At 35.7% G+C, this 14,513-nt stretch overlaps 1 protein-coding gene across 1 annotated transcript in view; it reads right to left on the minus strand.

Annotated features, from left to right (window-relative positions):
- LOC122228416 (spermatogenesis- and oogenesis-specific basic helix-loop-helix-containing protein 2-like) overlaps positions 1-14,513 on the minus strand; it is a 54,261-nt gene that overhangs the window by 14,564 nt on the left and 25,184 nt on the right. Inside the window, 2 exon segments of the mRNA XM_042953488.1 lie at positions 11,428-11,538; positions 13,157-13,256. Coding sequence (XP_042809422.1) covers positions 11,428-11,538; positions 13,157-13,256 — 211 coding nt within the window.

Below are 14,513 nucleotides of genomic sequence, written 5' to 3' on the forward strand. Positions count from 1 at the left end.
CATAAAATTCTTCAAAATATATTATTCCTATATTTAAATGTTTATAGGATATGTAGTGATAATTCATTTCATTTAACATATTGGTAAAATGCTTTCAATATCTCTCCTCACTTGCCTGCTTCCCCTACTTTCTATTTAATTTAGATTTAATTCACTCTATTTTTTCTAGCTCCTTAAAATGGACTCTTAGGTCACTAATTTTCAGACCTTTTGCCTTTTCTAATATAAGCACTTAAAGTCATAGTGTTTTCCATAAAATTTGCTTTAGCTACATCTTGTCAATTTTGAAATACTCTACTCTCACAATCATTCAGTTTGCAATACTTTCTAGTTTTTCTTGTGATATTTTTCTTTTACCCATGGATTATTTAGAAGTATGTTTTTCAATTATTTGAGGTTTTCCTTTATATCTAATTCTTATTGATTTTTAATTTGACTTCATTGTGGTCAGGGAACATACTCCTTATGAATTCAACTCTTTTAAATTCAACTCTTTCAAAACATATTATTTCCTTCAGCATATGATTTATCTAAGTCATTGTACCATGTGCCTTTGAAAAGAATGGGTATTCTTCAGTAGTTGCTGAATACAATGTTCTATAAATATCTACTAGATCAAGATGGTTAATAGTGTTTATCCATTCTGACAATCTGTGCTATAGTTGGATATAGGCGGATAAAGGCCTATCATTTTATGATTTTTTTTTTGCCTGTAGTTTCTTTGGCTTTCTTTTTTGTTCTTCTCTTCTTCCTTTCTTGACTTCTTTTTAAATAACTTTTAAAATCCAATTTTAATGTATTGGCTTCATAGCTATGCCTTCTGCATATCTCTTTAGGATTGCTCTAGGGATTACAATATATATCTAACTTTTCATAGTCTATTTAGAGTTAAAATTTTGTGACATCACATAAAATATACAAATGCTGCCATCACATAAGTACCTTTGCCCCTTTCATCCTTCATGCTATAGCTGTCATATGTACATATCTACATATACAGTTGACCCCCAAACAACATGGGTTTGAACTGCACTCATCCACTTATACACAGATTTTCTTCAGTAAATACAGTATAGCACTATAAATGTATTTTCTCTTCCTTATGATTTTATTAGTAACATTTTCTTTTCTCTATCTTACTTTATTATAAGAATACAGTATATAATATACATAACATATAAACTATTTGTTAATCAACTGTTTATGTTATTGGTAAGGCTTCCAGTCACCAGTAGGCTATTAGTAGTTAAGTTTTGGGGGAGTCAAAAGCTATGCACAAATTTTTGACTGCATGGGCATCAGCACCCCTAACACTTATGTTAAGAGTCAACGGTGTTGGGGCGCCTGGGTGGCGCAGTCAGTTAAGCGTCCGACTTCAGCCAGGTCACGATCTCGCGGTCCGTGAGTTCGAGCCCCGCGTCAGGCTCTGGGCTGATGGCTCGGAGCCTGGAGCCTGTTTCCGATTCTGTGTCTCCCTCTCTCTCTGCCCCTCCCCCGTTCATGCTATGTCTCTCTCTGTCCCAAAAATAAATAAAAAGTTGAAAAAAAAATTAAAAAAAATAAAAATAAAAAAATAAAAAAAATTAAAAAAAAAAGAGTCAACGGTGTTACAAACTCCACAATACAATGCTATAAATTTTCACTTATAACACACTGAGCATTTTATATAAATAAGTAGGAAAAATGTTTGTTTTCTAATATTTTCTCATGTATTGATCACTTCTGATTCTTTTCAGCCCTTCCCAAAGATCCAAGTATCCATTTGTTACAATTTCTGGTTAGCTTAAAGAATCTCCTTTAGCTTTCTTACCCTGCAGGTCTGCAGCTGTCAAAATCTCTGGTTGTCTTTTATGTTGAAATACCTTATTTCATTATTTACTGTTAAAAAATAATACCTGATGGAAATATGATTTATACAAAGAAGTGAAGGGTATCAGATATAATAAGTACGGTGGCATACATAAAAGACTAATTTGTATCTAATTTATTAACATCTTAAAAACTAATTAGTAGGCCTCTGACAGATCTGGAGCAGTTATGTCTGCTGCTGGGGTTTCTACTACAGATGCAATAAAAAAGTGTTCTCACACTTTCTACCTGTCTGATTGTGGCAGCCATGACTAAATGGGAGAATACAAGGGAAAAACATGGTAATACAGAAAAAACATGGAGAAAGAATTTATGTAACTGAGAAATAACCTTGTAAACAGTAAAGAGCCTATTTTACTAAAAAACCAAACCAAAACCAAAAAAAACCCAAAAATCTAAAATTTGAGCTAGAAGAAAAATTATTTATAGATGAAAATGACTGAAAATTATTTACCACTTCTTCAGTAAAGATGTAGGATGTATTTCCCTCCCCTTGAATCTCTCCTGGCCTGTGCCTAAGTTAATCAAAAGATATCCAGAGAAGTGACTACAACAGTTCCAGGACTAACATCTGAGAAGACAAAGCTTCAATGCTGGTCTCGTTAAACCCTGAGCCATCAGGCAAGAGGTCTGTCTTAGCTTGCTGGAGAGACCACGTGGAGAGGTACTGGGACCATAGGGAAAGATAGCAACCCATTTGAGGACGTTTCAACCACACCCCACCAAGAGGATATCCATGTGGATGAAGCTGTGCTGGGCTCTCCAGACAGGATATTTGCCAGCTGAACACCACGGGGTAACCACAGTAAACACCATGTGAGGAGAATCACAAAATCAAGTTCTACTCAAATTGATGATCCATAAAGTTGTGAGATATGATAAATAGGCTGTTGTTTTAAGCCACCAAGTTTTAGGGTAACTTGTTACACCACAAAAGAACTAGAAGAATAGCTTACAATTTAAAGCAAAAATAACAATGTGAGGTTGATAATATATGTAAAAGTAAAATATATGACAATAACAAAAATAGAAGGTAGGTAGAAATACACTGATGTATATCAAGTGTCATAATGTCAAATCAAGGTAGACTACGGTAAGTTAAGGATGCGTATTATAACCCTAGAGAACCACTAAAAAAAGATAGTTTTAGCTCAAAAGCTAATAGAGGGAAAAAAAAGGAATGCCAAAACAGACTTAATTAATCCTAACTAAGGCAGGTAATGAGGGAAAAAAAGGAAAAGAAAATAGAACTAGTGAAAATAAACAGAAAAATCATGGACCTAAAATCAAACTTAACGGTAATTATAAGTAAATCAAATAAACATTCCAATGGAACAATTGTTAGAATGGACAAATTAAAAAGGAAAATAAGAGGTGCCTGGGTGGCTCAATGGGTTAAGTGTTTGACTCTTGATTTCGGCTCAGGTCATGATCTCGTGGTTCATGGGATCCAGCCCCACGTCGGGCTTTTTGCTAACAGGTCTCCTTCTCTCTCTGTCCCTCCCCTGCTCATGCTCTCTCTCCTCCTCAAAATAAATAAACATTTTTAAAAAAAAGGAAAATAAGATTCAACTTCATGCTCTTTACATTTAAAGATACCCTTTAAATATAAAGACATATTTAGGTTACAAAAAAACATGCAAACACTAATCACAAGAAAGCTATATGAATATCAAGGTGGATTTTAAGATGAAGTACTAGCATAGATAGTTAGCACTTATCATTTCCTAACAAGTGGTCAATTCATTTAGAAGACAGTCACCTAACAATTTCAAAATACATGAAGCAAAAACTGACAGGAATGAAGTAAAAAGTAGAGCAATCTACAGTTACCACTGGACATTTATCTCTCAGAAAAATCAATAAGGATACAGAATATATATGAAAAACACTATCAACCAATTCTACCTTATTAATATTTAGAACACTATGCCCCAACAGAAAACATTCTCTTCAAGTGCATGTGGAATACTCATCAAAGGCAACCATACTTTGGGCCATAAAACAAATCTCAGAAAATATCAAAGGATAGAAACCTGACAGAATATATTCTCAGATGATAATGTAATTCAGTTATGATTCAATCCTTGGAAAATCTCCAAATATTTGGAAGCTAAGTTATACTTCTAAATAATCATTGGTCAAAGAAAAAATCACAAGGGATATGAGAAAAATACTTTGAACTAAATGATAGTGGAAATGTAATAAGTCAAAATTTATGAGATGCAGCTAAAGCACTGATAAGAAAAAAAAAACTTTTATAAATGGAAATTTATAGTTTTAAACACTTTTATTATAAAAGAAGAGAAGGTTAAAATCAATGATTTATGTTTCTACTTAAGAAAATGGGAAAAAAAAACAAAGTATACACAAAGAGGAAATGATAGAGTAGAATCAGTGAAATATAAAATGGGCAAATAATAGAGAAAATAAATGAATAAAAATCTGGTTCACTGAAAAAAAATCAATAAAACAGATAAACCCCTTGTGAGACTGATCAAGAAAAAAAAAGAAAGAAAACACAAATTATCAATGCCAGGAATGAAAGAATATCATCAGAGACCTACAGACATTAAAAGGATTATAAGAGAGTATTATGAACAAAAAGTCATTCAAAAAATTTAACACCTTGGGTTAAATGAACAAATTTCTTGAAAGACATAAACTAACTGAGAGGCAAAACACAGAAAATCTAGTCCTATAATCATTAAAGGAATTGAATTTTTAATTAAAACTTTCCCACAGAGAAAACTCCAAGCCTAGATTACTTCACTGTTAAATTCTATAAAACATATCAATCTTACACAACTCTTTTAAAAACAGAAGAAAGACTTTCTATTTCATTTTATGAGGTCAGCAATTCCAATACCAAAATCCAATAAAGACATAAGAAATTTAGATACCAAGAACCTTCATGAACACAGATAATTAACAAAAATTAACAAAATATTAGCAAATCAAATCTAGCAATAAAAAAATACACCAAGGTAGAGTACAGCATTTTAAAATAATCAATGTAACCAGTACATTAACTGAAGAAAGGAGAACACCATACAATCAGCTTAATATATACCAAAAACATACGGACAAAATTTTACATCCATTCCTAATGAAAACTTGAACCAGGAACAGAAGAAAACTTTCTTAAGCTAATAAAAGGCATGTACAAAAACAGAGTCTACATCATATGTAATGGTAAAAGACCTAATACTTTCCCTGTAAGACTATAAACAAAACAAGGATTTACCTTCATCACTTCTAATTCAAAAAACTGGTCAAGGCATTAAGGTGAAAAATAGAAATAGCCAAAGATTGGAAAGAAAAATGTCTTTATTCACAGATGACATAATTGTGTATGTGAGAAATCTAAAAAAATGACTAGAAGTGATGAATAGCTAAAGCTAGGTCATGGGATACTAGGTCACCATACAAAATAAATTTAATTCTAGATATTACTTATGAACATTTTGGAAACATGAATAAAAAAACTGCTTAAAACAAAATGTTTTAAAACTTCCCAAAACATTCAGAAATAATAAAGTACAAAACACTGTTGAAATAAAGATCTTTTTAAAAATGGAGAGATGAACTGCCAGAATCAATACTGTTCAACATCAATTTTCCCCCAAACTGATCTACTGATTCAGCACAATCCAAATCAATATCCTAGCGGGAGCACCTGGGTGGCTCAGTCTGTTAAGCATCAGACTCTTTCGGCTCGGGTCATGATTTCACAGCTTGTGAGATTGAGCTCCTGCATTGGCATTCTCTCTCACTTACTCTCTCTCTCTGCCCCTTCACCATGCACGCACTCTTTCTCTCTCTCAAAATAAATAAATAAACTTAAAAAAAAACATCCTAACAGGATTTTTTAAAAGAAAGAAATTGACAAGCTTATTTTAAAATTTACATGAAAATTCAAAGTACCTTTAATATCCAAAGCAACTTGAAAATGAGAAACAAAGTTGGAAGACTTTATCTGATTTTTGAGACTAGTAAAGCTAAATAATCACTACAGCGTATTACTGGAGTGAAGAAGAAAGAAAAGTAGGTTAGTGAAACAGGGAATCTAGAAATACACTGATATGGTAGTTGGTTTTTATGAAAGTACCAAAACAATTCACTAAAGAATGGGAAGTCTTTTCAACAAAATTTTAAAAATCTCCATCTGAAAAAAATTTCAACAATCACTTCATCTCATACATATAAATTAAGATAAATAATCATAAAAGCTAAAACTATAAAATAAAACATCCTGTAGACAACATAGGGGCATGTAATTGAACTTGGTGGTAGGCAATGACTGCTAATACAGGATAGTGACAGCATATTTTTAAATACTGATAAATTGTACTTCAAAATTTTTGAAAACTTCTGCTGATCAAAAGATGTAACTGTTCACAAAAAAGAATAGTGAGCCACAGGTTAGAAGAAAATATCTATAGACATAAATTTGGCAAAGGATTTGAATCCAGAATATTAAAGAGCTCCTATAACTCAATAATAAAAACACAAGTAAGCACATTTTTTTAATGGGCAAAAGATTTGAACAGACTGTTCATAAAAGAAGATATACAAATGGCCAAACACATGTGAAAAGCTGCTCAACCTCATTAATCATCAGGAAAATGCAAATTTAGAATCACAATTAGATCATACTCCACAACCACAAGAATGACTAAAATGGAAAAGACTAACAATACCAAATGATGAGGATATGGAGCAACTAGTGTTCTCATATATTGCGGGTGGGAGTGCAAAATGGTGCTACTATTTTGGATTTCTGCTTGGAAGTCTCCTAAAAAGAAATATACACCGATCCTGTGATATGCCACTCTATTTCTGAGAAAAATGTAAATGTAGGTTCGTAAAACATATATAAAATAATGTGCATAGTCTTCTTCTCCTTTTTTTTTTAAGTAAGCTCTATGCCAAGAGTCGCATGCTCTATTAGTCTATCAGTCTATTAACTGAGCCAGCCAGGCACCCCCCCCCACCCCCCACCACCAACAGTAGCTTTATTCTTAATAGATAAAACCCAGAGAATGAATAACCAAAATGTGGTATGTTTACACAACGGAATATTCCTCAACAATAAATAGGAACAAACCACTAAAACACACAACTGTAATGAATCTTAAAACATTTTCTAGGTGAAAGAAGCCAGACATAAGTGTACATATTGATGGTTCCATTAATATATAGTTCTAGAACAAGCAAAACAAATCTATAGTGATAGAATAGTAGCTGTTGCTAGGAGATGCGAAAGGATAGACCAGGAAAGAACATGAGATAATTTAAAATGCAGGTTTTATTATTATTCAGGTATGCTGAGGCCAACAGATCAGGAGATGACCACCATTAAAAAGAGTTTGTTACTCACAGTTCCCAAGAGGAGGGGGCCACTTCACACTATGCAAGGCCACATGGGGAAGCACCAGGGTCAGTTAGGAGGCAGGAGGAGTCAGAGGAAAGAAAACAAGGGTAAGAGAGTTTATTGTGGTTTCTGAGAGAAGAAACAGGCTAGGTGGGTAAGCAGGCCTAGGATTGGCTAGTTTGAATAACTTCAGCAGGCTGTGGGATGTAGGGGCTGTCCCAGGTTGGTAGCACATCACCATGAGGTGATAAGAGCAGGGAAATATTGGCCTGGAGCATAAGAGCCTGATAGAGAGGATGGGTGTGGATGGTCTCTGGATTGGTCAGTTTGTACATATGCAGGGCATGCTCACCAGCAAATCATTTACTATCTCTAGAAACTGGCTAGTGCTGGGATGAGCAGTCTCTACATGGTCAATAAGGTACCCGATGTCAAAACATCAGAATAAAAAGACATACTTGGAGGTGCCTGGGTGGCTCAGTTGGTTAAGCATCCAACTCTTCATTTTGGCTCATGTGATGATCTCGCGGTTTGTGGGTTTGAATCCTGTATCAGGCTCTGTGCTGACAGCAAAATGTCTGCTGCAGATTCTTTCTCTCTCTCTCTCTTTCCACCCCTCCCCTGCTCTCTTTCTCTCTCAAACCAAGTGAACATTAAAAAAAAAAAAAAAAAAAAAAAAGACATGCTTAATACACAAGGGAACATTCTGATAATGGAAATGTGGTTTAGATGGGTGTATGTATTTGTCTGCCTCATGACCAATGCTGGCCCTTCCCTATGTATTCCTGAATGGTGTGATATACCTCCTCCTCTTGGGAACTGTGGGTAACAAACCATCTTTTTAAAATTCAAACCAGGGGTGCCTGGTGGCTTAGTCAGTTAAGCGTTCAATTCTTGATTTTGGCTCAGGTCATGATCCCAGGATCATGGGATATCTCTCTCTCCAAAATAAAAAATAATAAAAATAAAATTAAATAAATTCATCAAACCAAACACTTAAACACATGCAACTTACCTCTTACAGACACTGATTTAATCTTGATATCAATTAAGTGTAACTTTTTATCCTAAATGTTCTAATATTCCTGAGACTATACAGTATATTAGCAAACATTATGGATCTAGCCTTGTTCATTGCTTCTCAAATCTTTCTGGCTCTAACATCAAATTTAGGAACTTGAGGTTAGGAGAGGGCAGGAAAATATGAGACCTGTATCCTTAAATGATAGTGGAGCAAACAGATTGAGTAAAGTTTCATCCTTTGACTGAGACACAACTCAAAGTGACCTCTTATGAGCACTTTGAAGTGAAAGACTTCTTTCAAGTCTTATGTATTAACTAAAAATGTGTCCAGATGCACCTGGGTGGCTCAGTTGCTTAAGCATCTAACTCTTGATTTTGGCTCGGGTCATGAGCTTATGGTTTGTGAGTATGAGCCCCGCACCAGGCTCTGCGCTGACAGTGCAGAGCCTGCTTGGGATTCATCCTCTCTCTCTCTCTCTCTCTCTCTCTCTCTCTCTCTCTCTGTGCCCCTCCACTCTCACATCAGATCTGGGCATGAAAAGCAATGAAAGAGAGGTAGCATCTCCCAATATCCTTTCATTGCAGCCATTTAGAAATATCACAAATTCTAACACCAAATAAAGTATGGAAAACACAATCTTAGAATATAAAATGTATAATATATAGTTTTAAAAATACTCCTGCACTGTGTTTTTCTCACTCAGTGCAGATCACTGAAATCTATGGGACAGCACTAGCCAACAGGTCCCCGCTAAGTCTTCGCTCAGCCAAAGTGGCAAACGTGAGTGATGGTCTTTTGGACTAAACTAGGCCATAAACTAGCCCATATCATCAAGACCAAACCCTACCACATTCCCATTAATCTTCAGCAGATAACACAGGCCATTTGGCAAAAATTACTCAATTTTCCTCATGAAAAGATTCATCTTTATTTATCTTCAAGCTTTAGCTTCTTCTTTCCATTTTTAGAAGAGGTGTTCTTCCACCTGGTTCTAGATTCCATAAGCTTCTACCTACTTAGGGATGCTAAGTCCATAACCAACCCCCTCTCTAGCTATAGGGGATTTTACTATTATTTGACCTTCCTTCCACTGAGAGGTGAGGTTCTATGTACCCTTCCTTTAGATTGGGATAGGTTTTGTGACTGCTATGACCAATAGACATACAGGAGAAGTAGCACTGGGCCAGTTTCTGGTCCCCCGCCTCAAGAGAGTGGCAGCTTCCTCTCCCTGTCTCTTGGAACACTCTCTAGGATCCCTGGGCTGCCATGTAAGAAGCCTGACTACCATGCAGGAAAAGCTTCAGTTGATAGCCCCAGCTGAGCTTAAACTTCTAGCCATCCCTCCAAAGGCTCCAGACATAAGGTCTTAGACCATCCTGACTAGACCATCCACTAGCTGAATACCACCAAGTGACCCCAGTTGATGTCATGTAGACAGAATTGCCCACTGAGCTCTGCTCAAATTGCTGATCCATAAAACCATGTATCAAGCCAATAAATTTTGGCTTCATTTTTTATATCATAGATATGTCATTTTTTTACACTATAGATCATCAGAACATGAGTATCTTCACGACCTCTGTCTCTCTTCCAGGTATTTTCTTTCGGAATATAAAAACATATTCATGTCTGGCCCAATCTTATCAACATTTTTCATTTTACCCAAGATCCCCTTTTACTTATCACACACCCTCATTTTCTTTCCTTTCACTTATGCTCCTGCCTTTCATTCTCTATCTTTCCACAGTGGCGCTTCTTCCCTAATCATGCCAATGAAATTATTTTTGCCAAGACCAATGATGTTTAGGCTCTGACAAATACAGTTAATTATTAGTTCTTCTCTTACTTGCTCTCTGTGTCATGTCATTGAACACTCATTCCTTTAGGAAACTCTTCTCTGGTCGCCTCAATTCCATTCCCTCTTGGCTTATCTTCCTAGTAACTCCTTCCTTTCTCCCTTATTTCTTCTCTGCTGCCTGTACCCTAAATAGATTTTTCCCAAGGTTCTCTTTTCCACTTATCTCTTCTTTACATGGTTTGCAAACTCATCATATCCATCCCTACAACCACTGCTTCAAGTAGATGCTGTATCCTGAGAGTTCTAAGTCCATATTTGTAGCCTAGATCTTTCTCTAGAACCTAAGGGTCAATTCTGACTGGACAGCTTCATGGAAACTCCCCTAGAGTGTTCACACCCAACAAGAGCAAAAGTCACCTCCCACTGCCAGACTGCCATTCTCCTGGACTTCCCAGTCAGTTGGTGAATGCAACATCTATTTGAAAGTTACACTTGACTCCTCCTGCATCCATGCTTATACTGAATGCACTTACTTAGTATATCTGGAAATGGTTTATTCCTCCTTATCCCATTTCTAAAACCATAGTTCAGGATTTCATCACTTCTTTTTACAGATTCCACAGGCTTCCGGATTCAACTCACTCTCTAACATCCTGCTAGAGTGTTCACTCTAGGTGCAAATCTTATCATATCACTCTTTGGCTAAAACCCCTTGGTGCCTCCCCAACAGTTTCAGATTCAAATTCAAATTTCTTAACATGACGAGCACAATCCTTGGCTACTACTTCTCATCTCTTGCCTCTTCCCACTTGTGCCATTATAGCCAAGTACATGGATACACTTGGAGTTTCATAAATTCACTGAATTTTCATATTCTTCCAGTCTCTATACCTGCTGTTTCTGCTACATGAAACATCCTCCCCTTTTAAAACAAATTAATAGTCACTTTTTGTTTAAAGCTCAATTTAGCGATCATTTTCTCAAGAAAGCCTTCCTGCCCCCTTATTCTGTCTTAGGTAACTTTCCCAGTGTGGTTACTATGTGCTCTTCTCTATCATGACACTTAGAACATAATTTTCTATGTAACATCCTATTGAGAGGTCTGTCTGAGCACTAGACTAAGATTTCGAAGGCAAGGATTTTTTTTATCTAAGTTCTCCAGTCACCCTTTGGCACGTATCAGATACTCACAGATATTTCTTGAATGAATGAATGAATGAGTTAGTGGCACATATTTGGTTGCCAGATTAACTAGTTTCACAGAGACTTTTAATAGTAATACAAAACGTTATGAAATTCATGAAAGTAATTTCTTCCTAGAAAGGAATAATGTTAAAAAAGGGTTGTATCACAATTCACCTTCTCAGCTTTTCTTTGCTTGAATGAAGAAGAGAAACCTTTTTGCTTTTCTCAAACTCTGGCAATGGAGCCTTTAATTCAAGCCCAGTCTCACTTCTTAGTGATTCAGAGCTAGAAACAAGAGAAAATCATGTCACAGATTTCAGAGGAAAATTGTCAGACAATATTAAACAATCAGCACCAATACACTAATCAAAGGTGCTTCGAACTTCCTTGCTTCATGTAAAGGTGCGGTAAATACCAAAGCACTTTACCTTACAAACTTGGTGAAGAATATTTATTTCAAAGACTCTAAAGAATTTATGATCAAGATCATCACAAATCCATGACTGATTAAACTCTAAAATATACAGATAAAGAGTAACAGATACCAGCAGTATTAAAATATTCTGACTTCATTGATTATGACTCTCCAAATTATATGACTGTATCGAAAGGTGTATAATAGGAAAAAACCACAAAGGATTAGAGGGTCACATTACACTATTCCAACCTGATCAGCAAAGGTCAGATATCCTCCATTTATGGATATTTTCTGGCTCTACCATTTTTCTAAAACTTCTCCATGCATTTTGATTAATTTTTTTTAAATAATTCCCTAAGAAACAAATAAACTAATATTATCTCCTTTATCCCAAGAGACAGAACTTAATTTGAAAATTTACTTTTATTTGTAGTGGTAGAATTCTGAAGCAAAACAAAGATTCAAGACAAGGAGGGTTCAAAAAGAAATTGCAAATAATACAAGAAAATTACAAAGCCTTCCAAAACCCTCCCAATCTCATATCCCAGATAAAGTTTAATACAATAAATTTATTTCTGGTTAAAATGTTAAAATATCAAGAAACTTGTTGATATTTTTGCACCACTTAAGTGAGCACATCTTTGGTTTAACCACACTTATTGGTTGCCAAGTCTTTTCCTTGTTTAAAATAGTAGATGGTCACATTTCTACAAACAGTTGATGGTCACATTCTACAAATTCCGGAAGTGACTGACTCAAAATTCTCACCATCATCATTCATGTCCTCAGCAGCTATGTTTATTGTAGCTCTATGCTCTATTTAAAATTAAAATCCCTTTGGAAATCAGCTTAAAGTGAATGAAAGAAATTCACAAAAATTGAATTTTTATAAGCAGATAAAGAAAGGTCTGACCCCCAGTTCAACCGCCTATCCAATGCAGGTTTGAATACCAGCTCTAATATCTATGGGGGTGGGGGGTTGGGTGGATGGGGACAGAGATAGAGAGACCTTTTTTAAGGGTTGTTTTCTCACGAACTGAGGGGACAGATTCATAAGTTCAAAAAAGACATCAGGGAGAAGCTTAGTGGTAGGTGGATAACATCTGAGGCTGCTCTTGTCTGTTCAAATACTGGGGTTATATGTAAAATTTTTTTCTGAAGAAGATTCTACTGTTTCTAAAAAGTTTGAATATCGCTGCTATTATTTAACTCTGATTAATGGTAACTCAGACTCTACCACATCCAGTGTTGGGGAACTTACTACCTTGCAATTCACCCTGGTCCCCTGTGATCAAATAGGATTGTTAAGAAGTACTTCCTAGGGGCGCCTGGGTGGCTCGGTCAGTTAAGCGTCTGACTTTGGCTCAGGTCATGATCTCACAGCTTGTGAGTTTGAGCCCTGCATCAGGCTCTGTGTTGACACAGAGTTCTCCAGAAATTACCCAGTAAAAATTTATATTATGAAAAAGTGAAAACAAAACTAACCAAGCAAATAGGTCAGTAGAAAAATATCCCAAGTGTTCACTGCAGGAGTTCTGCATGGGCAATCCAGGTTCTTCAGGCTTCACAGAATATTCATTCTTAACTGAAAGTTTTAAAGGGGGACTATTTTAATTCTAACATCACTGGTGGGGACGATGTTAATCACACATACAAGCCCTGAACAAAAAGCAGTTGCCACTTTTTACTCAACAGAGTTTACAAAGCAGTATTTTTTAAATAGAATGCATTTTATAGATTTCAGTCTATAAAGCAGGAAACCACCCAGGTTAGAAAGCAAAATGAAAATACTACATTCTATTCACTCCAGACATCAACCAATTTCTAGAACCACATTCTAGTAACTTAGTGGTAGGTGTGCTTAAAACACATTCAACTGAGATTTATTTATTAAGTTTTTATAGGTAACTGTCATACTTAACAGAAAATAAGTATGAGTCTGCAGTAGGCAGCTGTATTGTCAAAATATGACATCTGATGGTTTTTTCTTTCTTTCCTTTTTTTTTTTTTTTTTTTTTGCAGCTGCTCATTTTCAGAGCAAACATGAGATGACCAGAAGCAGACGTGGTTATGACCAATAGGAAGGTGCTAGACAGCTGGTGATGAGCAGCTGCTCTATTTCCACTGAGAACCAAATAAGAGTTTGCAAAGAGGATTTGGGTCACCAGTTAGCCATTTCCAGGAAGAACTCTGAAACTCAGGGGCTGAAAGCCATTGGAATGTTATAGAACAGACTCACCAATCTGCCCTCAATGTTAAAAAAGGACATGAAAAAAAGAGGAGTGTACTGAGTCCTATGTCATCTGGAGTATGAGTTTATACAGGATAATCCTGAAAGTGTTTTTCAGGCCCATTTTAAGAAAAAAACATCTTAATTTTAAAAGATTCCTAGCTAATATCCCAGGCCTAGAAAAACCACAAATAGTCATTGACCACAATGATTTCAGTAGAATTTAATTTCAGAAATTGGAGTTTGTCCTTTCATGAGCCAAATTAAAGCTAATTTAGCTTAAGTGTTTAGATGCTGGTGATACACATTAGACAATGTAGGTGAAGAGTTTTGAAATGTGAGGTCTAATTGAAGCACTGACAGTAATTACCTAGGTCTAAAAATCTAAAACGGAAAGGACAAACACCCTAGCAACTTACAGAAGTAAACTAATTTATAAGCAAGGGTTTTGCAAGCAGAAAGTATGATAAGATTCAAGGTTAGTGGCCCTGGCTTTTAGACACTCATACAATGACACAGCATGATTAATTCCATTTTAAAGAGCAAGAAATGATGGTAACAGCTAGGGCACTAAAAAGAAAAACCCTGTGCCTGCTGCAACACTGTTTGCCC

The sequence above is a fragment of the Panthera leo genome, chromosome A1 (genome assembly GCF_018350215.1).
Source record: "Panthera leo isolate Ple1 chromosome A1, P.leo_Ple1_pat1.1, whole genome shotgun sequence".
Taxonomy (NCBI): Eukaryota; Metazoa; Chordata; class Mammalia; order Carnivora; family Felidae; genus Panthera; species Panthera leo.